This window comes from Peromyscus maniculatus, chromosome 9 (assembly GCF_049852395.1).
Source record: "Peromyscus maniculatus bairdii isolate BWxNUB_F1_BW_parent chromosome 9, HU_Pman_BW_mat_3.1, whole genome shotgun sequence".
Taxonomy (NCBI): Eukaryota; Metazoa; Chordata; class Mammalia; order Rodentia; family Cricetidae; genus Peromyscus; species Peromyscus maniculatus.
In genome coordinates this window covers 7,980,502-8,002,950 of record NC_134860.1, presented here as the reverse complement: position 1 = coordinate 8,002,950, position 22,449 = coordinate 7,980,502, and the positions used below count along the sequence as shown (strand labels likewise).

The following is a 22,449-nucleotide window of genomic DNA, read 5'->3' as shown; positions in this document are numbered from 1 at the left end:
GGTGTCCTATTCCTTGTTCTCCCTCTCTTTTCTTGATCCAGCTAGGATCTCCCGTTCTCTTTCCCTCGACCCTCGCCCTTCATTGCTTCCACTCATGTCCAGGCTGTTCATGTAGTTCTCATCCATTTCTCCGAGTCTTTCTTGTGGTCCCGTTTTCCAGGTAGTCTCACTGGTGATGTGATTAGCAGTCCAGTTATCCTTGTTCCACATCTAGCATCTTCCTATGAGTGAGTACATACCATATTTGTCTTTCTGAGTCTGGGTTACCTCACTCAGGATGACTTTTTCTAGACCCATCCATTTACCTGCAAACCTCATGATGTCATTGTTTTTCTCTGCTGAGTACTGAAAGAAAAAAAAATTAAAAAAATCCAACTTTTATCAACGATAAAATCCTGGAGAATCTGGGGATATAGAGGATATAATTCAACACATTAAAGTCATTGTACCACAAGCCCACAGCAACATGATGCTAAATAGAAAAAAACTCATAGCAATTCCAGAAAAGCAGGAAGAAGAAAATGATGTTCCCGCCCTCCACTCCTATTCAATATAGAACTTTAACTCTTTTTTTATATATTTTTTTCCTCATTTTTTATTATTATTATTATTTTACAACACCATTCAGTTGAACATAATAGCCACAGATTCCCCTGTTCTCCCCCTCTCGCCCACCCCTCCCCCCAGCCCAACCCCCATTCCCACCTCCTCCAGATCAAGGTCTCCCCCGAGGACCGGGGTTGACCTGGTAGACTCATTCCAGGCAGGTCCATTCCCCCCTCCCAGACCGAGCCAAGTGTCCCTGCATAAGTCCCAGGATTCAAACAGCCAACTCATGCAACGAGCCCAGGACCTGGCACCAATGCACAGCTGCCTCCCAAACAGATCAAGCCAAATGACTTTCTCACCCATTCAGGGGGCCTGGTCCAGTTGGGGGCCCCTCAGCCTTTGGTTCATAGATCCTGTGCTTCCATTCATTTGGTTATTTGTCCCGGTGCTTTATCCAACCTTGGCTTCAACAATTCTCGCTCATATAAACCCTCTTCTTTCTCACTAATTAGACTCCCAGTGCTCCACCAGGGGCCCAGCCGTGGATGTCTGCATTCAGATTCCTCAGTCTTTGGATGGGGTTTATGGCATCACTATCTGGGTGTCTGGCCATCCCATCACCAGAGTAGGTCAAGAACTTTAACTCTTAGCAAGAACAATAAGACAACTGAAGGAGATAAAGGAGATACAATAGGAAAAGGAGAAGTCAAAATGTCCTTATTTGCAGATGATATGATTCTAAACAATTAAAACTAAAAATTTATCAGAAATCTGTTATGCCTGATAGATAGATACATAAAAGTGAGAGATAGAAAAATTAATACACAAAATTCAGTGGCCTTCCTGTATACTAATCACAACCATACTGACAAAGAAATCAGGGAAACAGTTCCACTCACAACAGGCTTCAAAATGTATAACAAGACTTTTTATTTTATTTTATTTTACAATACAATTCAGTTATACATATCAGCCACGGATTCCCTTGTTCTCTCCCCTCCTGCCCCTCTCTCCTTCCCCCCAGCTTCCCCCCATTCCCACCTCCTCCAGGTCAAAGCCTCCCCCAAGGACTGAGATCAACCTGGTAGACTCAGTCCAGGTAGGTCCAGTCCCATCCTCCCAGGCCGAGCCAAGGGACACTGCAGAAGCCCCAGGTGTCAAACAGCCAACTCATGCACTGAGCACATGACCCAGTTCCACTGCCTGGATGCCTCCCAAACAGATCAAGCCAGTCAACTGTCTCACCCATTCAGAGGGCCTGATCCAGTTGGGGGCCCCTCAGCCACTGGTGCATAGTTCATGTGTTTCCATTCCTTTGGCTATTTGTCCCTGTGCTTTATCCAACCTTGGTTTCAACAATTCTTGCTCATATAAAACCTCCTCTTTCTCACTAATTAGACTCCCAGAGCTCAACCTGGGGCCTAGCCATGGCTCTCTGCATCCAGATCCTTCAGTCATTGGATGGGGTTTCTAGCACGACAATTAGGGTGTTTGGCCATCCCATCACCAGAGTAGGTCAGTTCGGGCTGTCTCTCGACCATTGCCAGCAGTCTATTGTGGAGGTAGGTATCTTTGTGGATTCCTGTTGGCCTCTCTATCACTTTGCTTCTTCTTATTCTCATGTGGTCTTCATTTACCATGGTCTCCTATTCCTTGTTCTCCCTCTCTGTTCTTGATCTAGCTGGGATTTCCCGCTCCCCCATGCTCTCTTTCCCTCCAAACTCACCCTTCATTACCCCCACTCATGTCCAGGTTGTTCATGTACATCTCATCCATTTCTCCATCATTGGGCGATCTCAATGTCTTTCCTAGGGTCCTGTTTTCCAGGTAGCCTCCCTGGTGATGTGAGTAGCAATCCAGTCATCCTTGTTCCACATCTAGTATCCTCTTATGACTGAGTACGTACCATGTTTGTCTTTCTGAGTCTGGGTTACCTCATTCAGGATGATTTTTTTCTAGATCCATCCATTTGCCTTCCAACCTCATGATGTCATTGTTTTTCTCTGCTAAGTAGTATTCCATTGTGTATGTGTAACACATTTTATTTATTCATTTTATTTATCCATTCAGTTGAAGGGCAACTAGGTTGTTTCCAAGTTCTGGAAAGACCTTACCAACTTGGCCCCGGGTTCTGGCCATGGGCACGTTCCCTTCTAGCCCTACCAGGAAGGCTCCCCGTCTCCAAGACCCCCAGCCTACACTGCAATCCACCCCCTGCCCCTTTGCCCATCTGCCCGAGACTCCAGCCACTTCCTGAGACTTAGAGACTGGCCCCTACCTCCCATCCTGCCCCAGACTTCTCATCTGTACAAGAGCTCCCATCCTGCCCTGGACTTCCCATCTGGACAAGAGAATTCCCATCTGGATAAGAAAGAGAGATTTCCTGAATCTGTCAGCTTTATCTGGACCATGTGCGCTGATAAGACCAAGAATGAACCACAAGGAGATGGGCAGACATCAAGGCTGAAGTACATACACTAAAATGAAGAGCAATACAGCATCACCAGAACCTAGCCCGCCTCCAACACCCAAACCTGAACATCAAAAAATTGGAAGAAGCAGAAGAAAACAGCCTTATGAATAACATCATGAAGAAGCTAGAGGCTTATATAGAGGAAAAGACAAACAAAAATGGGAAGAATGCTATAAAAAACTAGAGGAAAGGACAAATAAAGTAGAAGAAAACAATAAAGCCCTGGAAGAAAATCATGAAAAAGCAATGAAACAGATGAAGGAAATAGTCCAAGGCCTGAAAAGGGAAATAGAAAAAATGAAGAAGACACAAACAGAGGGAATGCTCGAAATAGAAAATCTGAGTAAACGATCAGGTACTTCAGATGCAAGTATAACCAAGAGAATGCAAGAGATGGAAGAGAGGATCTATGGCATTGAAGATATGGTAGAAGAAATAGATTCATGGGTCAAAGAAAACACTAAAGCCAACAAAGCCATGAACCAAAATGTCCAAGAAATTTGGGACACCATGAAAAGACCAAACCTAAGAATAATAGAGAAAGAAGAAGGAGAAGAATACCACCTCAAAGGCACAGAAAATATATTCAACAAGATCATAGAAGAAACCTTTCTCAACTTAAAGAAGGAAATGCCTATGAAGATACAAGAAGCCTATAGAACACCAAACAGACTAGACCCCAAAAAGTCCCCTCACCACATAATAATTAAACATCTAAACATACAGAATAAAGAAAGAATATTAAGAGCAGCTAAGGAAAAAGGCCAAGTGACTTATAAAGGCAAAACCATCAGAATAAAACCTGATTTCTCAATGGAGACTTTGAAAGCCAAAAGGACCTGGACAGATGTAATACAGACACTAAGAGACCATGGATGTCAGTCCAGACTAATATACTCAGCAAAACATTCAATCATCATGGAGGGAGTGAACTGGACATCCCAAGACAAAGCCAGATTTAAACAATACTTATCCACAAATCCAGCCTTACAGCAAGCACTACAGGGAAAATTCCAACCTAAGGAAGTCAGATACACACTCAAAAACACAGGCAATAGATAAAGCCACAGCAGTAAATCCCAAACAATAGAAGTACACACACACTACCACCAAAAAATAACAGGGATGAACAATCACTGGTCGTTAATATCCCTTAATATCAACGGACTTAATTCACCTATAAAAAGACATAGGCTTACAGAATGGATAAAAAAGCAGGACCCATCTTTCTGTTGCATACAAGAAACACATCTCAAATTCAAAGATAGACACTACCTAAGAATAAAAGGCTGGGAAAAGACTTTCCAGTCAAAAAGTCTTAAGAAACAAGCAGGACGCCGGGCGTTGGTGGCGCACGCCTTTAATCCCAGCACTCGGGAGGCAGAGCCAGGTGGATCTCTGTGAGTTCGAGGCCAGCCTGGGCTACCAAGTGAGCTCCAGGAAAGGCGCAAAGCTACACAGAGAAACCCTGTTTCGAAAAACCAAAAAAAAAAAAAAAAAGAAAGAAACAAGCAGGTGTAGCCATCCTGATATCCAGCAAAATAGACTTCAAATTAATATCAATCAAAAGAGATCAAGAAGGGCTTTACATCCTCATCACAGGAAAGATCTACCAAGATCAAGTTTTAATTCTGAACATTTACTCCCCAATTACAAGGGCACCCACATACGTAAAAGAAACATTATTAAAGCTTAAACCACATATAAAACCCCACACATTAATAGTGGGAGACCTCCACAACCCAATTTCACCACTGGACAGATCTCCCAAATCAGAACTTAACAGAGAAATAAAGGACTTAACTGAAGTCATGACTCAAATGGATTTAATAGATATCTACATAACATTCCATCCTAACAAAAAAGAATATACATTCTTCTCAGCACCCCATGGAACCTTCTCTAAAATCGACCACATACTTGGCCACAACACAAATCTCAACAGATACAAAACAATGGGAATAGCCTCCTGTGTTCTATCAGACCACTATGGTTTAAAGTTAGATTGAAACAACAAAAAAAAACTACAGAAAACCTACAATTTCATGGAAAATAAATAATGCTCAATGGAATCACCAATGGGTTAAGGAAGAAATAAAGAAATTTAAGACTTCCTAGAGGTCAACAAAAATGAAGATACAACATACCCAAACTTATGGGACACTATGAAAACAAGACATTTTATATAAGCACACTTTAAAAGCATGCTATTAATAAAAAGTGCTATGAGGTACCCAAGAGCAATCCTAAATACATGCAAGACCTTCATCGCTGATGATCTGAAAGAAGCTAAAGACTTAAATGAATGGAGGTTTTAAAGGTTTTGGGGATAAGTAGGTAATAAATACGATCAGTTTTGCTAAATTAATAATACTAATGCAATAGATATTGAATTAGAAAATGTGAATACAGTATATCACCCATTTCTGTGGAACTTAATAAGGTGGCCATAAATGTTCTATTATTGAGCAAAGGATAATTTTTAAAGTGGAACAGGCAGGGACATCCAGAGATAATTGTAAAGAGTAAAGTAGGTAAGCATGTCATATTAGAGAGAAGCATGACATATGAGATAAAAATAAAAAATACTTTGAGATGTGTCAGTAGTGGGTGTGATTGTTAGAGTAAATACTGCAACAGATTGCAGCATCCAGAAGTTTGTAATTGTTGAAAAAAGGGGCTACAGTCTGGAAGGAGAAGGATGGCTATGACAGCATGCCCTGAGAATAAGGCAAGTGTTCTAGTTAGCTTTCTATTGTTGTGATAAAAGTCCAAAGAGCCAATAGGGAAAGTGAAGGGTTTATTCACCTCACAGTTTGCAGATTCTCATCAAGGGAAGCCAAGGCAAATCCCAAGGGAGGGGCTTGAAACCACAGAGAATGCTGTTTACTGCTCTGCTTGGCTAGCTTTCTTCTGAGGCCCAGGGTCACCTGCCTAGGAATGCCAGTACATACAGAGGGCTGAACCATCCCCTATTGGTTAACAACAAGAAAATGCCAAAGAACCATGCCTGCAAGCCAGTGTGATGGAGTCAAATCCTCAACTATGTGTCAAGTAGACAGCCAAGATTAGCCATCACAGTAAGCCAGAGGAGAAAATATAAACCTCAGCTTACTGCAAAGAAAAATGTCCCTCCATGAGTAGGATTATATATCAATAGTGAAATTTCATCTGTAGGAAGAATAATTTTAAAGGATTTATGTCAGAATGAAATAATCAGTAAAATAATGAGTGACAATAAACCCAAGCCAGAAAACAAAAGTTGGTAAATTTGACTATTGAAGCCTCTTCTGGAGGCTTCAGATGGACATGGGGACGGGCTGTTGACTGACAGCACCTTTGGCCATCCTTCCAGTGTTTTGGTGGAGGAGTTCTTATCAGAAACCCTACCCTTTACTACAGAAGCTAGGTCCTAAATACAAGCCTGAATCATCAACTGCTTGTCAGAGCTTAGGTTCTCGAGAAATGGAGGAGTCCATTCTGCTTGATGATTTGGGGAAGGCTGTATCCCATTTCAAGAACCATGGATGTTGAAAGCTTCTAAAGCAGCACCAGGCACATTGTCTATTGTCATTATTCTTGGTGACACACACTGCAGTGCCCACACTCATCAAGCTAATGTCAGTGGTGAGCTCTGTACAATTATTTAACTCTGGACTATGATTTGTTTCCTATTGCTGCTGTCTCCAATCCTGCCTCTTTGACCATCAGAAAAACTTCAAGCCTTTTTTGTCTTTCTTTTTCAGAGCTTAAGACCAAACCGAGGGCCTTGCACTTGCTAGCCAAGTGCTCTACCACTGAGCTAAATCTACCACTGAGCTAAATCCCCAACCCTGAAACTTCAAATCTTTTTTTTAAATTTTATTTTATAATTTAATTTAATTTTACATATCAGGCACAGATTCCCTTGTTCTCCCCACTCCCACCTTCTCCCCAGCCCACCCTCCATTCCCATCTCCTCCAGGGCAAAGACTCCCCTGGGGATTGAGTTCAACCTGGTAGATTCAGTCCAGGCAGGTCCAGTCCCCTCCTCCCAGGCTGAGTGAGCCAAGTGTCCCTGTATAAGCCCCAGGTTCCAAACAGCCAGCTCATGCACTGAGGCCAGGTCCTGGTAAAATCCACAAAGATACCTCCACAATAGACTATTGGCAATGGTCGAGAGAAAGCCAGAACTGACCTACTCTGGTGATAGGATGGCCAAACACCCTAATTGTTGTTCTGGAAACCTCATCCAATGACTGAGGGAACGGAATGCAGAGATCCACGGCCAGGCCACAAGTGGAGCTCCAGGAGTTCAATTGGTGGAAAGATGAGGGTTTGTATAGGCGAAAATTGTTGAGACCAAGATTGGAAAAAGCACGGGGACAAATAGGCAAACGAATGGAAACACATGAACTATGAACCAATAGCTGAGGAGCCCCCCAGCTGGATCAGGCCCTCTGGTTAAGTGAGACAGTTGATTAGCTTGATCTGTTTGGGAAACTTCAAATCTTAATAAACCATTTTTTGCTGTTAAAGCAAAAGGAGGCTTCTAGCTGCTGTTTACAATTAAGACCCCATAGAAGGCTTTCCTTGGTCTTCCAATTTAAATAGGCGTTTTTTCCTTTCTGAGAATGCATGGAATGAGCAAGAAGTGTTCTGGAGGAGCTCAATTCCAAATTCATGTGGCTCTTCCTGACACCCCACTCTTTTTGACAGGTACAGTCTGTTTCCTTTCTTCTCCTTTCTTTAAAGAGAACCCATTTTCTATCTCTTGGACCCTTTTCCACCACAGTTACTACCAGCCATAACATAATTATTTGAATTTCAAATCTACAATTATAGAGAGAGACCAGATTGCTTTGGGTTTCTAGCTAATCCCCTCCTACCCAGAAAAGCAAACACTGGTATTTCATTCTATTATAGCAATCCATGACCGAAAAAAAGGCCACTAAAAGTCATCATGATTATTGTCACTCCTTCCTTTTACACTCGAAGTGAGCCTTATTCTCATGAATATTAGTGAAGAGGGGAATAAGACTGTGATGGCTATTTTTGGTTGTCAACGTGACTGTTTCTGGATTAAGAAACAACAAAGAATAGAGGACACACCTGTGGGAGATGTGTGCTTATTTTGAAGTATGAATATCTAATTATATTTGGATCTTTGAGGGATGAGGTCATACCGGAAGCTGTGGCTTGGTCTGCTTCTCTGTCTCCCAGCATTCACCCCAATACCTAGCTTCAGGTTTGATTTTATTAATGAGAACTTTGAAGATTCCTGCTACATCTGGCACCCAACATTCATGGGTAGAAATTCACAAAAAAGCTACTTACCTGTGGCCATGTGAGCCCCAGGTCAGGCCCAAGCTACACATTGCCAGTTGTGGTGGCACACTGGTTGGATTTACAGAAGGAGGCAGAGGCAGGAGTATCCCGAGTTTGGGGCCGGCCTAGGAGGTTTGCTAAGGAGAAGCTAAGGTCAGGGCCCAGACACAAACAGTGGCAGTGGGACCATGGAAGCAGCTGCTTCTGCCCCAAGTTGCTACATCTCTTCGTGTTGGTGATGCTACTACCTGGGACAAAGGGTTTACTACTGCTTGTTCGGAGATAATTGCCTGAAACATCATGTTACAAGAAAGCATCAACAAAGGTCAATTTGGAAAAGTTTGGCAAGACAAATGTTGGGGAGAAATTGCTGTGAAGATTTTTCTCTTCTAGGGAAGAAAGTTCATGGTCCCGAGAGACAGACATTTATGAGACTGTGATTGCTCCAAACCACAGAGGAGGCACACAATAAAATGTCTGCAGGGAACCATGACCTGGGTCTTCCAATTTAAACAGGGTTTTTTTCCTTTCTGAGAATGCATGGAGTGAGCAAGATGTGTTCTGGAGGAGCAAATTTGAAATCTTCAAAAGGATGACGGGACCCCACAAAGATGATTCCACATGGACTGTAAATTGTAAAGCCATTAAGCTGATTAACACCACCAAAATATTGACTTTGGACTACAGACTACTCAGGACAATTTTGAGATGGCTAGCTGAGATGATCCAGCCTGACAGACTACTTGAACAAGGACTTGAAACAAGCCCTGCACTTTCTCAATATGCAGCAACTGGACAAATGATAAAGGACTTGACAATTAACCCAAAAATTATCTTTTCAGGATCCCCTAAAGATGTCTTCATCCCCAGAAAGCAGGAAGTAATTTTAAGAAAACGATGCCCACATTCTCAAGAGGTGGGATGGGAGGTTTTGGGTCATTTAATGAGTTTTGGATATTGTTATTGTTTACAATGGTTGGTTACAAGTTGTTAATTGTTAATGGTTAAGAAAAAAGCTGGACAAGGAGATTAGATTCAGAGTTTTTGTTTGAAAAAAGAAAGAAATAAAAAAAGAGAATAGATATATGAGGTAGATTATCGAATATACTCTGAGAATAAAGATAAATAAATAATAGAATAAATGGGTGGATCATTAAATCTACACTAAAACAAAAAAGGGGAAGATATAAAAATGACAAAAGGTAGATTACTGAATCTATTATGAAAAGAAAAAGAGAGAGAATATAGATATGATAAGTTAAAAAGTGAGATTATGGAATCTAATTTTAAAAAAATTCCTTGTTTTAAATAGGATAAGTAATGAATTTTTTTGTCTGAGTTTATCAAATGTTACTGGACTGGACATTGTTAATATATTAATGGATTTTTTTGTCAAATGTTAATGGACTAGACATTGTTAATGTAATCTTGACAGTGTATATTGTATATACTTATTGGATATAATTTTTCTTGTATTAGTTATAAGCTTTTTTTAATTTTAGACAAAAAAGGGAAATGTGCTAGCATTGTGTACCCCAAAATATTGTGCATGCTAATAAACTTGTCTAGGGTCAGAGAATGGAATAGCCATAATATTAAACATAGAGGATAGGCAGTGGTAGCACACACCTTTAATTCTAGCATTCCAGAAACAGAAATCCGTCTGGATCTCTGTGTGCTCAAGGATACAGCCAAGCATGGTGACTCATGCCTTTAATCCCAGAAAATGAGCCTTTAATCCCAGGGGGTGATGGCAGAAAGCAGAAAGGTATATAAGACATGAAAACAAGGAAATAGAAGCATTTGGCTTGTTAAGTTTTAGGCTTTTGAGCAGCAGTTCAGCTGAAATCCATTTGGATGAGGACACAGAGGCTTCCAGTCTGAAGGAAACAGGATCAGCTGAGGAACTGGCAAGGTGAGGTAGCTGTGGCTTGTTCTGCTTCTCTGATCTTCTAGTGTTCACGCCAATACCTGGCTCCAGGTTTGATTTTAAGAATAAGAACTTTGAAGATTCCTGCTACACACACCTTTATTTCAGATCTTTAATCCAGAAGTAATTTGGGCAATTCCTTTTGTTGGAAGGACTTGGAAGAATGAAGCTCTTACTCTTTCTCTGCTTGCTCTTGCCTTGTTAGCACAACCATTCCTTGACTGGCCTTGTTAGCACATCCATTTCTTGACTGGCATTAAAGCCTACTTCTTTAAGATTCCAGCATATACTGCAGACCAGCTGAGACACCCAGTGTTGTGGAGTGGTCATCTCCTGGATTCTTGGCCTTTCCATTCACAGCCAGATATTGTTGGATAAGATAGAGCACTGCCTGCAAGCCATTCTAACAAATACCATTTCCATAAAGAATCATTGTATTACTTCTGGAGAATGCTGGCTAAGAAACCAGGTATGTAGAAAGGACATTCTAGAGCAGCTAGGGTCTCATTACAGTGTCAGCTCACTTACAAATCCCCAATAGTCACCTTCCCTTAACCATAGCCTTCCTCAGGTGCTTAATCACTTCAGAGAATACAACCCTCCTCCTCAATGATCATTACCAAATTCCTTGGCATGATTTATTTTTGATATTATTGGGTATGGATGTGAGGAGGGTAAGTGCCAATTTTAGGCAGGGTTTGTAAAGTGAGACTTCAGTTCCACATGGGTGAATTACTGGAAAAATTCTTATGAAGCAGAGAGAAATCTCTAGGTTTGCAAGGAGGAGGTGCTGAGTCACATGAGAGACTCCGGAAAAGGAAACCACAGCTTCTGGTCAGTTCATGGAGAACTAATTAGCAAGGAGGCAAAGGCTGTGCCCCATGACATCAGCAGACCCTTTGCTGGACATTCTGTTGTATCCTGGACAGCTCTTGGAATCCCAGTGATGTCACTAGTGTTGTAGCAACACTGACTGCCTTGAGATCATTTGTCATTGGCCACAAGCTTGGCCCCTAGACATGCTTTCCAGACTCAGAGGTCTGTTTGGTAGAGGGAATGGACAGCATGGAGAGACCAGAGGGAGGCAGAAGGAAGCTGGTCCTGGGTCTCCCTGGAAAACATGGAGAAAATGGTCCTGGGGAAGAGGCAGTGAGTTTTGGGAAGGGGCTGGGGAGCTTTATGGATGTGTTGGGACTCAGCTTTCCAGAGCGAGGACTGAAGAACTTGGAACTTCTTGGAAGGGGGCACAGAGGAATTAATGAGATTTCTGTACCATGACTGTGTTTCACAGCCACGGGAGTCCTTTAGTTATGTGCCAGTGATAATAGGGAAAGGAGAGTACCCTGGAAAACCCTGAGGTTCTCATACTTGACATCACAGTCACTAGTATGGCAGGAGCCCCCAAGTGCATCTGTCTTCCAATGACCTCTAAGGTGTCTGAATTTCCAGCTGTTGATGGCACACAGGTCTCCAGTTCAGCCTAAGAGCTGTTAGATTCAGTGGACCTGGACTGAGACTGTCCTTTTCCTGCCAGCCCTGGGTGTCCTGGACTGTTAGTGAGGATGACTTTGTGAATCTGTTGACTATGTTTTGCCCCTGCATGGCTTTTCCATTAACATGAACTCTGAATCACAGAGCAAGGGACTTGGGCATCCCTATACTACCAAAGTGATTATAACAGTAGCAGTTACCTCCTGGCTTCTGAAAGTACATGGCTGAGGGCTCTGCAGTGAAAGAGCATCCTGTACCGCTGTAAGACTTAAGAGGTTGTCCACTGGGTCCTCTTGTGCAGGGAGACAGAGGAAACCAGCTGATTTCTGACAGCCACTTCCCGATAGAGAGATGGGAAACTGATACCCACAGAGAAGGAGACTCAAGTCTGAGTTTTCAGAACCTGTCTCGGAAAAGTTTCTTCTGTCAGTCACTTTCTGTTCATTCTTCAGTGCGTAAGGATTAACTGATAAGAGGAAGTGTGTAGGGCAGGTGCTGTGCTTTGACTTCTAGAATTGGGTATTACTGAGATAACTCACATTGTCTAGCATGATTTGTCTGTGTGAAATAACATCTGAAAAGACATAGTTTGCCTCACATCACTCATTTTCTGAAAATGCCTTTGCATATCTGTGGGGCCTCTCACTAGCCGTTCATCTTTCTTTAAACTTAAATGTAGGAATGGCACATCCTTTGCTCTTGTGTTGAGTGTTCCCACAGGGAATTCTGGTTCTTAGTATCTCCAGAATGAAATGCCATTAGTTTACCACACTATTGGTATCTTATGAAGGAAGGAATGAATTTTGCTGAAGTTCAAGAGTAATTTTCATCAACTACAGGACTTATCTTTGTTCTGACAAGACACTGAGTATCTCCCACCATTCTAACAGCTTTGTGGATCCTCCACAATGTGCTTGTTGGCCTCAGGGGACTGAATTTTCCTTCCTACCATCCTTACTTAATTACCTAGAAAACTTTTTTTCTTATGTTATTGACTAGAGTTTTCATGAGTTGGATGACCCATTTCCTGGGATATGTTTGGAAGAGAGTCTTCAACTTCCTGTACATAAACGAGTGAATATATTCTAATGAAACAGAGAGAGATCCCTGTGTTCGTAATGAGGAGGTGATAAAGGTCATCCCTTGGGTTTTTTGAAGTCTCCTGTGAAGGGCAGTATGGCTTCCAGTGAATTGCAGATGATGTAATTTGTAGGTAGGTGAGGGCTACTGCTGGTGAACCCAATAGTTCCTTCTCATGACTACCTATTGAATTCTGGGGAGTCCTTGGCATTCTCTTGATGTCACCATTGTTGTGGGAACACCAGGTGACTGTGGGGTATTCTTCCACTGCCCATAGACATGTCAGCAAGACTGAGAAGGCTGCTTGGGAGGGAGAATAGAGAACATGGGAAGACCAGAGAGAGGCAGAAGGAAGCTGGGCTTCAGTCTCAGTGTAAAACATGGAGTAATAAATGGTTCTGGGGAAGGCACTGTTAGTCATGAGCAGGGCTTGGGAACTTTCTGGAGGAGGTGGAGCTTGAGCTGGGCCTTCCAGGAGTGGGGCTTAGCATCTGTGAATTTCTGGGAAGCAATGGACTTATCCTGCTTCCCTGGGTTCCCTAAGAGCAGACCCAGATTAAACGATTTCTGATAGTTATTTTGGAAGAGCCATGGATTTTCAAGCCTGCAGCACCTTTCTGGGACATACTTAATCTCATTCTGAGTGGAAAGGAAGGGCCAGCAGGAACAAAGTGGTGACTAATTAGGTGTCCTTCTCTGGGTAGGGTGTTGCTGCACTTCATCCTAGTGGATTCCATCAGTTTCCATGGGAATCTGATGCCAATAAGAAGGGAGGGAAACTCCCCTGGCCAAGCAGAAAACTTTCAGTCATTCCCATACTTTGTCCTGGATACATGGGATGAGGACTTGGTACTGCTAAGCTCTAGGGACAATAGGACTTACCTACACCACATCATATATGAGCTGACACTGTCCTCCAAATCTATATGGCTGGGCTATCTTATATCTTCCAGGTCCAGGGAACTTCATTAGAGAGAAAGGCACATGCCTATCCATCATGGTTGAGGACAGATACTTAGCTCATGGGTACCTATTTGAGGATAGGTGGCCTACTCTTTGGCTCGCTCAATGGGTACCTAACATTGCCTCTTCCTCGTACTTCCTCTTGGAACTAGCATGGATTCTCCTGGCCCTATGTATATTCAAGTATACAAGATCACTTTGCTTTGTCTTCTTGCAGGGACTACCAGGAAGACACCAACCCAAGGCTCCACCTCCATAGACCAGGAGAAGCAGATGACAAAGTTGGAGAAACTAACCCTTCAGCTACAGAGTACAACATACGAGCAAATTGAACTGCATGGAATCCTGGGCAGTTATATAGACAAGGATTTGCAGAACAGGTAGTCATTATGTGCAGTTCTCTGCTGACCATCTTGACCCCACAGTGTCTACCTAAGCTTTCCTGAGGAACAGGAGGCTGAAGCTCCGGGGTGTCCTGGTGCTTAACAAATTTTCCTGAGTGCACAGAATTTGGAACCTTGGTAGGTATGAGATTGGGACACAGGCTATTCTTATTCATTCAAATGAAAAGCAGAGCCTATGGCCTGTATCACAGTTTTGGGATAGGGACAGTAGTGTGTGAGCTCTCAACATGCATTTCAAGAGGCCTTGGCAGGTGTTGGCTTGTGGGAGATGCTAGGTTCTGTGAGTTTGTCATGAGTCTTTGTACTTGATGAGCGGATGATTGTGTGCTTAAAAATCCTGGAGGGGCCTGGTCCCATTCATCCATCTCAGTTTGTGTCTGGAAGGCCTGGTGCTTATCATTGCTTCTCTTTTGTCCTCCTCCTTATACTCTGAGGCTGTTCTAACTCTTTGCATTTCATGGGCATCCTGACTATATGTGGAATGTTTTTGTATGTGGGAAGTAAAGGCCTAAAGCTATTCTTGGCTCCTCCTTATACTCTGAGACAGTGCAAACTCTCTGTATTTCATGAGATTTTTATTTTTATGTGGTGTGTGTGTGTGTGTGTGTGTGTGTGTGTGTGTGTGTGTGTGTGTGTGTGTTACTCCTGGGAGTTTAGAGTCTGTGGCAGGGCCCGAGGATTTGCCATTTTCACATTTTCCAGGGGATGCCAGTGATGACACCAGGGAGCTTCACTTTGACAAGCTCACGTCTTGGCCACTCTTCTTACTTTGGTGGAACATTGGAATCCCTTGTGAAGTGTATAATGCCTTCCTGAAGTTGGGACTCTTCCCTTGAAATGCTCAATGTATGCTCTGGTCCTCTGTGTAGCATATAGGCAGCTAGGCATAAGAATCCCTGTTGTAAAGACAGGAAAATGTCACCATAGGTTTCTGGTGGCACCAGTATGTGGCACAGACTCCTGGGGTCTCCTTAGAGAGATCATCTATAGCTCCAAGTCCACTGAGGGCGCTCATGTAGTCGTGGATAACTCCTTCTTCTTTTGGCCTGGGGACATGATAGGAAGTTTAATAAGCACCAGGAGGACCTATTGTATAAGTGCCAGGCTGTGTCTTCCATGGCACTGAGGAGTCCAGTGTATAGCCTGATTCCATATGATCCTTGTGGCCTGTGTTCATGGGGTCCTTTTCTCCTGGGGCCATGCCCTACCACAGGCTGAATTCTTTTGAGATGCTGAAAAAGGAGCATAAGCAGGTGATGCTGGACTTACAGAAAATGCCAGTGGAAATATGTGACGGTGTGAACAAGATCAAACATCTGATTGAAGAGAATGTATCCTACAGGTATGTGCCTGATTTAACTTGGGAGAGACTGATTCTGCCATGTTTCTCTTTGACTCAATGTGAGAGCTCTGGTTCTTGCCTATCTGCCTCTTAGTAAGCAGCCTGACATGTGGTCCTTGGCCTTGTGCCTCTTGGACTCAGTTTTGCTAAGTGTGAAAAGACACTGTTCTCCTCCAAGCAATGTCCTGCCAGCTTCAGCAGCCCCTTGATAAAAAACAAATGGTTTGAACCATGAAGGGAGTGTCAGGTATCCTAGTACTTCTGTGGCTCTGACCAAGGCTTCCCAGAGCCTGTTTCCATGGTAGCCATAGACAGAATTGATTCTGGTTGGGGCTTTTTCTATCCTTCTGAACAGTGTTTGCACTCAACCTGCTGATGCTTTCCCAATGTCATGAACAGTTAAGCACAGGTGTGGGCTGTACCCTGTTCTCAGAGGCACAGGATCACTTTTGGCATCAGGAATTTCAGAAGTATTTTGAATCTTTTTGCAATTTTGTTACTCTCTGGATTTGGCTTGCATCTGAGTGATGCTGCTTGGCTACTGAGAACTCCATTCTTGGGCTTTCTGGGGGTCTGGGACTTTTCAGCGCTGGTGGTACTTGGGGGTAGGAATGGCAAAGGAGGCTGGCTGGGTCTCACCATGTTTTGGTGTTTGTTCAGTTACCTCCATGGCCAGGTCCTCCGAGATTGCACTGAGCTGAAGGAAAATATACATGTTTTAAGACTGAAGAACAGATTGCTGTGGGAGGAGCAGATTGAAATCCAAGAGTCCTGTGAGGAGCTGAAGAGTCTCTTAAAGGAGGCTCATGAGGTCATCTGTGACCCTTCTGCTGAGCAGCAGCAGGTAGGCTGAGGCAGCAGGGGCATGTGCCCACCTGTCCAACCATAAACATAGAGACACTCATATACCATCCACACTCATCCAGACCCCCACCTACATACCATCCAACTGTTGATTTCTGTGATCATTCCCGAGTCGTTCTAGAGAGTTAGCCTCTTGCAAGAATCTGGATAATTGGCAAGGGAAACCTCCTGCTCTGCTAGAAGCTGCAGTTCATTGAGAACTGGTTCAGTCACATATCATCCACCTACATGTCATTATGATCAGAGGTCTGCTATGCAGGGAGCTCCTTAGGGAACAGCACAAAGCTTTCATTGATGATGTCAGTGGCCTGTGGTTCATTTGCTTTGCAGGGGTCATGTGAGATCACAGATAGGAAGCAGCCTGCAAGGACTAGAGCTCATTGTCAGTGCCAAGTGAGTGGTTCTCATTGTCAATGTTTTGTGTGGCATGTGGTCTTCTCCTAAATTCCTGCATCCCAATGTGTTCTCTTCCTTTTGCCAAGCTCTTGGTTCATAGTGACAGATGCCTGAGTACCCCCTTTTCAGCCCTTTTTCTAGGCATGGTGCTGGACAGTTCTCCCATCCTGGAGCTTCCAGTCTGGAACTGACTGGTTGACCATAGATGTGGAAGGCCTTTGACAGGCTGAGGGTTGGGGTGACAGATTTGAAGCTTCAAGAAAACATTTTCTCCTATCAACTCAACATAGCATGAAGAACTTGTGTGCTCTCCTAGGAATTTTTAGTCTCCAAAGGATGGATAGCAGTGTTGTGGGTCTCACTTGAAACACCTGATGTGCATATTTTTAATTCAACTGTTCCTACAGCATGATGCCCTCACCATTGTTTTCTGCTCACTTCCTATTTCTGTGGTCTGTGTGTTATCTATACAGGCCTGTGTAAATGTGTAAATCGGTTTGTAGGTTCAGAGGCTACAAAATGAAATCCCATGTTGTCATCTGTTGCTCACTCCCTTATTCCCTTAGAGCCCAGGTTTTCATTGAACCTGAAATTTTCTGTTTGGGCTAATCTGGCTCCCAGCTCTCTTTAGATCTCCTGTCCTCCAAGGTAGAACTTCTCTCTTGTTTTGTCTTATCCAATGTTACAAGTTTAAATATACACAGAAAGAGGAAAGATATATTTGCTTTCTCTTTTGTTTATTTACTTTTATTGTTTTGATACCAATGTGTTTTTTAATAAATAACAAAATCAAACACTACAGCTTTTTTTTTAACAATAAATAGCAGGCTTCTTTGCTTTCACTGCACAGAGCTAAGACCACAGGAAATGTCTGGTTTGTCTCTGGTTTCTCAACCGAGATTCCCACAGTGCATCTCCTTGCTGACATTGTGTTGCTGACTATATCATGTGCATGGCTGTGTCTCAGAACAGATTCCCTCTCATAGTTGTGCAGAGTGCTGGGTTCCTGAAAAGCACTGCAGGTGATGTCACTGGCCTCCTTCTGACTGACATTGGGCTGCATTCATATCATATGCACTGTCATCTGTTGAAAACTTCCTGGTGTTGACCATGGGTCACTTTCTTTTTCTTGGGTTATCAAGGTCATTTGTGGAGGAGCCAGGATAAGTTGAGTGAAAAGACTATGATGGGTTAACTTGGATAATGTGGAGTCAGGGGGTTTTGTGATGGATAAAATGTATTCAAGGAAAAGTTAAGTGCAGGCCGGGGTAGCAGTGCCTTGCTGAGTCTAAGAGCCTTGTAGACAGCATAGAGGACCTGCTACCTCTATATACATCAGAAAAGGTGCTGCAAGGCAACAGTCCTCTCTCACTGACCATTCTAAGTTCAGGAAGTGTGTGTGTGTGTGTGTGTGTGTGTGTGTGTGTGTGTGTGTGTGTTGGGGTTGTTGTATATTGTGTGTTGTGATTTTCTGTGCATCTCTCTATGTGTTTGTGAACTTCTATATGTGTGTTTGTGTGTGAATACTGTCTATTGCTTGCACAGAGGTGCTCCTTTGGGTGTGTGTATGTGACCATGTGTGGTTGAGTGTGTATGTGTGTATGTGCCCATGTTCCCTGTATGTATAGGGGTAAATATTTGAGTGTGTTTGCAAGTTCAGTTGCTTATATGTGCAAGTGTGTTTGTATGTGTGGATTTGTAACTTCGTGTGTGTGTGTGTTTATCTATATTCGTATGTTCATTTACACATTTTTAATGATGATGGAACCAAATTTTCTGAAAAAGTACTGTGACCCCTCACTTGGCATCCATCAAATATTGTATGCTGCTGCCCATCTTTCTCCATGTCCTCCTAGCTCACTAGAACAAAGGGACACAAAAGCTACTATAACTCAGTGATTTTCAGGTATTTGTAGAGACAAAAATATATATCTGAAAAGAAATCCTTGGAGCAAACCAAAGGAATGTAGTACATGGAGGTTAGGAGGAGACCACTGTGGCAAATCAAGGTATCTGAGAGACAGGATAGGCTGGGTGAGGGTTTGTGTCTCTTCTCTGCTCTGGGTGAATGGTGACTGCACACTCAATGGTCAGGTGGCTTGCTGTGTCTTCTCTGTATCCTGTTTTGTCCTCATCCACATTGTCTGCTACCACTTGCTTTTCCCCTTTCCCTAACTTTGGCTCGGTTAACCTTGGCCTTGGAACTTAGGCTGGATGTTAGTAGTTGAGAGATTCTGACTTGCAGTGTGCTTCAAGCTGCATCTCAGTCCAGCGGAAGTTCGCTAGCCAGGATGTGGTATGAGAATGGGGCTGTCTCAGTGCACCCCACTTAGATTCCTGAAAGTATTGGGCACGCTATATGCTGTGTCTGCAGCACTCAGTAACTGCTTTTCTCCAAAGTTGTTCATTCTGAGTTAAAATCATCCTAATGGAGGGTTTGGAGAAATGAGGACCCTCAGACATTGCTGGTACTGTAAAATGGTACAGCACAGTAACAAGCTACACACAAGTCTTCAGAAAGTTGAACTGCATTCCCAGGTGACCCAGTGATGCCAGAACATGAAGTCAGTGTCCACAGAGAAACTAAGGGATCTCAGGGATTTATCAGCTTTCCTGAGTGTAGCTTCATGATGCCCATCATTCAAAGAGTGAAACAGTACAATGTGGTCAGGCTCTTTCATGGAATATTGTTCAGCACAAAATAATACATAAAATCATTTGGCACTGACTTAGTCAGCCATTTGTTACTCAAACACATCCCTGGCACAATCACCTCAAAGGAAGGAACTGTTTCTTTTGGATGCTGGTTATGGACATTTTCTAGTTTCCTGAGATTCTTTGCTTTTGTTCCAAAGTTAAGCAACCTGTAGCACAGAGAGCCCTTTTTGAAGGAAGTTGCTCAAGTTGGGGGAACTGGGAAACAGTGAATAAGACCAGTGGGGTTGCCATGACCATCCAGTAGTCCTTTGCTGGGGAACATTCCTATACTGCACAGCCTGGGGAACTTCCTAAGCAGGGTTACTTAACGGATGAGGACCCCTGAGGCCACCTGTCTCTGCATTAGGTTGCAAATAGGCTCTTCACTGACTGAACTGCCTCTCTCCCATGTTCACTGTCTTCTCTCTTCCAACAGGTTTACCTTGTTTTCATTAGTATCCCTGGTGGTTGCTCCTTATGTTAGTATTAACTGTGAAGCTAAACATGTTACTGCATTATAGTGTGCTTGTATGTGTTCATACATGTACTTGTGTGTGTTCATGAAATTATGTGTGTGCATATGAATGAGCAAGCCTCCACTGAGAACACAATCTTCTAATGAACAGGAGCAAGAGAGCCTGGATGAAAAACCAAAGGACCTGCTGAAGCAGAAGGAGCTCGTCACCCAGCAAGAGGACTTGGCAGAAAAGCTGCAACATCACTTCAGTGTCTCTGAGATGAGGTAAGAGCCCAAGCTGGGAGAGAAGTTAGAACCATGTGTGTCACCTGTCCCTGGATCTCTGTCTTTTTGGGATTTCCACCATCTGAATAGCTCCAAGCCACAGCAAGAGAAAGAATGCCTCAGGATATTGTATTGGCCTGGCCAACAAGAACCTCTCCAGGAAACACTATGTTTGATCCTTAGTGTTTCTGGGGAGTGTCTACCCCTTACTCCCATCTGAGCTCTCTGGAATCTTCTCAGTGTCCCCTGTTTCTCCACACAAATCTCCCTATGGTAGTCCTCAACCTAGCAGGAGGATGGTTAGTTGTGGAGGACAGTGTGTGCTCCTGCCACTTTATTTTCCTTCCAGAACATCACCTTTAGAGAGAAGTTCCTGCCTTTGGGCAGATCTACATGAAGCACACTCCTGCAGATTACAGGCTCTCTGCAGTGTGAATCTGTTTCCTGTGAAAAGATTTTTCTATTATAAGAAGATTTAGGATTTGAGGAGTTGAACCGAGGCCAGTTTCTGTTCTTTAACAATAATCAGATCCTTCACTGCTTTTCTTTTGTAGGCTCCCCTAGAGTGTCTACATTCAGTTTCTCAGGTTGCTCACACTCATTGCCTGTATCTAATCAGATTCATGTAGATATGCCCTCTACTCTTACTCAGACATTGCTACTTTGTTTTTATTTTCTGTCAAAATAATTTATCTAGACAACTGGAGAAAAGTCCTGATTATCATGCCCAGCACAGTGTAGTTCTCAGTTCATCTTCTGGTAGATTTTAAAAGCTGAGAATCAAATCCTGGTCCAGGTCCATTCTGACCCTCCTCTCTTAGGAAATGCAGGAAATGACCTCAGATGAAAGGTAATGCTGGACTCTCCAGCTGACTAGAGCTGGTTCAGGCTGAACAGTTGACATAGCAGGTCCCTACCAGGCCTGTTACCTAACTGCCTTCCTCCTCTAGGTTAGACCATCACCAATATGAGTTTGAACAGGCCACAGCCCAGGATGAGAGCCTCCTGCAGACAGAGCTGCTGCAGCAGGAGCACTAAGTCTCACAGGCAAGTGAGCCACCAATGCATCCACCTTCAGCAAAAATGGCATTGGTGGGAGGCTGGGGGCTCTTGACCTTGGCTTCCAGTGTGAATAGGTCTTGATTTTTTTCTAGCCTGTGGCCCAGTCAGGCTGGTTCTGTGTCTGAATGCCTTTCCTTCTCATACAGCAGATCTTGGGAGAACTGAGGAGGCCAAAGAAACCACAGATGCCTTGAACCTATGACCTGCTATACTCTCCGATCAAGGCCTCCTCCTCAGAAGACACTCCTTTAGAACTGTGAACTCAAAAGCTTCCCAAGGGGTACAACGAATGCTCTAGAAAGGTCTCATTCTTAGTCTCTGTGAGAACTTGACCTACAAACCGGAAGGAGGCATGGCTATACTAGTTTTTTAAACGCTTTTTACAATCGCTGTCTGCCTTCCTACCATGTTTCCAAGGCCAGCCACAGACTGTAGGTCTCTGCTGCAAAATGTGCACCAAAAGAATGCTTGTGACCTTAATTTTTTTGTTTGGTTTTGGTTGGGTTTTGTTTGCTTTGGGTTTTTTTGGTTTTCTTTGTTATGGTTTGAGCTTTTGCTATTTATTTGTTCTTACTTTTGTTCTTGTAATTTAGGTATTTTACTAAGATATTCACTGTTTATTGACTAATTTCTTTAAGCTCATATTGAGTAATATTACTGAGTTTTTATTAATAATAAAGTGATTTTGAACTTTTCTGACTTAGAAGCAATTTCTTTGGTCAGGTGTGATGTCTCACTCTAGTAAGCCCCAGAATCTCTTGTAACATCAGATCACTTGTGTGCCCAGCTTAAGCTACAATAGTGGGTTCTCAGGAAGCTAGGGCTACACAGGTCTTTGGATGCGGATGGTGTTGTCAACTATATGGATTCCCATTGCATAATGGAAAAAGTATCCATACTGTATCCTTGTGGTCACATATTTATTCACCCTAGCTATAGCATTCTGTATACCCATTTCAGGATGTGATCATGTGCACCACATGAATTAGAAAAACAACAATATTGCTATAAAGCCTCTCAGGAAATGAAAACATTTACTAAAGGATTATGAAAGAAATCCATAGCCTGCTTGCCACCTGGGGCCATGATGATATCCATGCCTGGTCTGCTGCCAAGGGCCATATCCTGTCCATGGCCCTGACAAACTGT

At 43.1% G+C, this 22,449-nt stretch overlaps 1 protein-coding gene across 1 annotated transcript; it reads left to right on the top strand.

The window, feature by feature from the left end:
* The first annotated feature begins 10,574 nt into the window (after window positions 1–10,574).
* On the top strand, window positions 10,575–22,001 carry LOC143267248 (disks large homolog 5-like). The gene is made up of 7 exons (XM_076544336.1): window positions 10,575–10,728; window positions 14,011–14,173; window positions 15,411–15,539; window positions 16,200–16,383; window positions 20,123–20,238; window positions 21,189–21,285; window positions 21,447–22,001. Exons 1-6 carry the CDS (start codon window positions 10,710–10,712, stop codon window positions 21,274–21,276), a joined length of 699 nt encoding a protein of 232 aa, XP_076400451.1. The 5' UTR covers window positions 10,575–10,709; the 3' UTR covers window positions 21,277–21,285; window positions 21,447–22,001.
* Window positions 22,002–22,449: the final 448 nt, after the last annotated feature.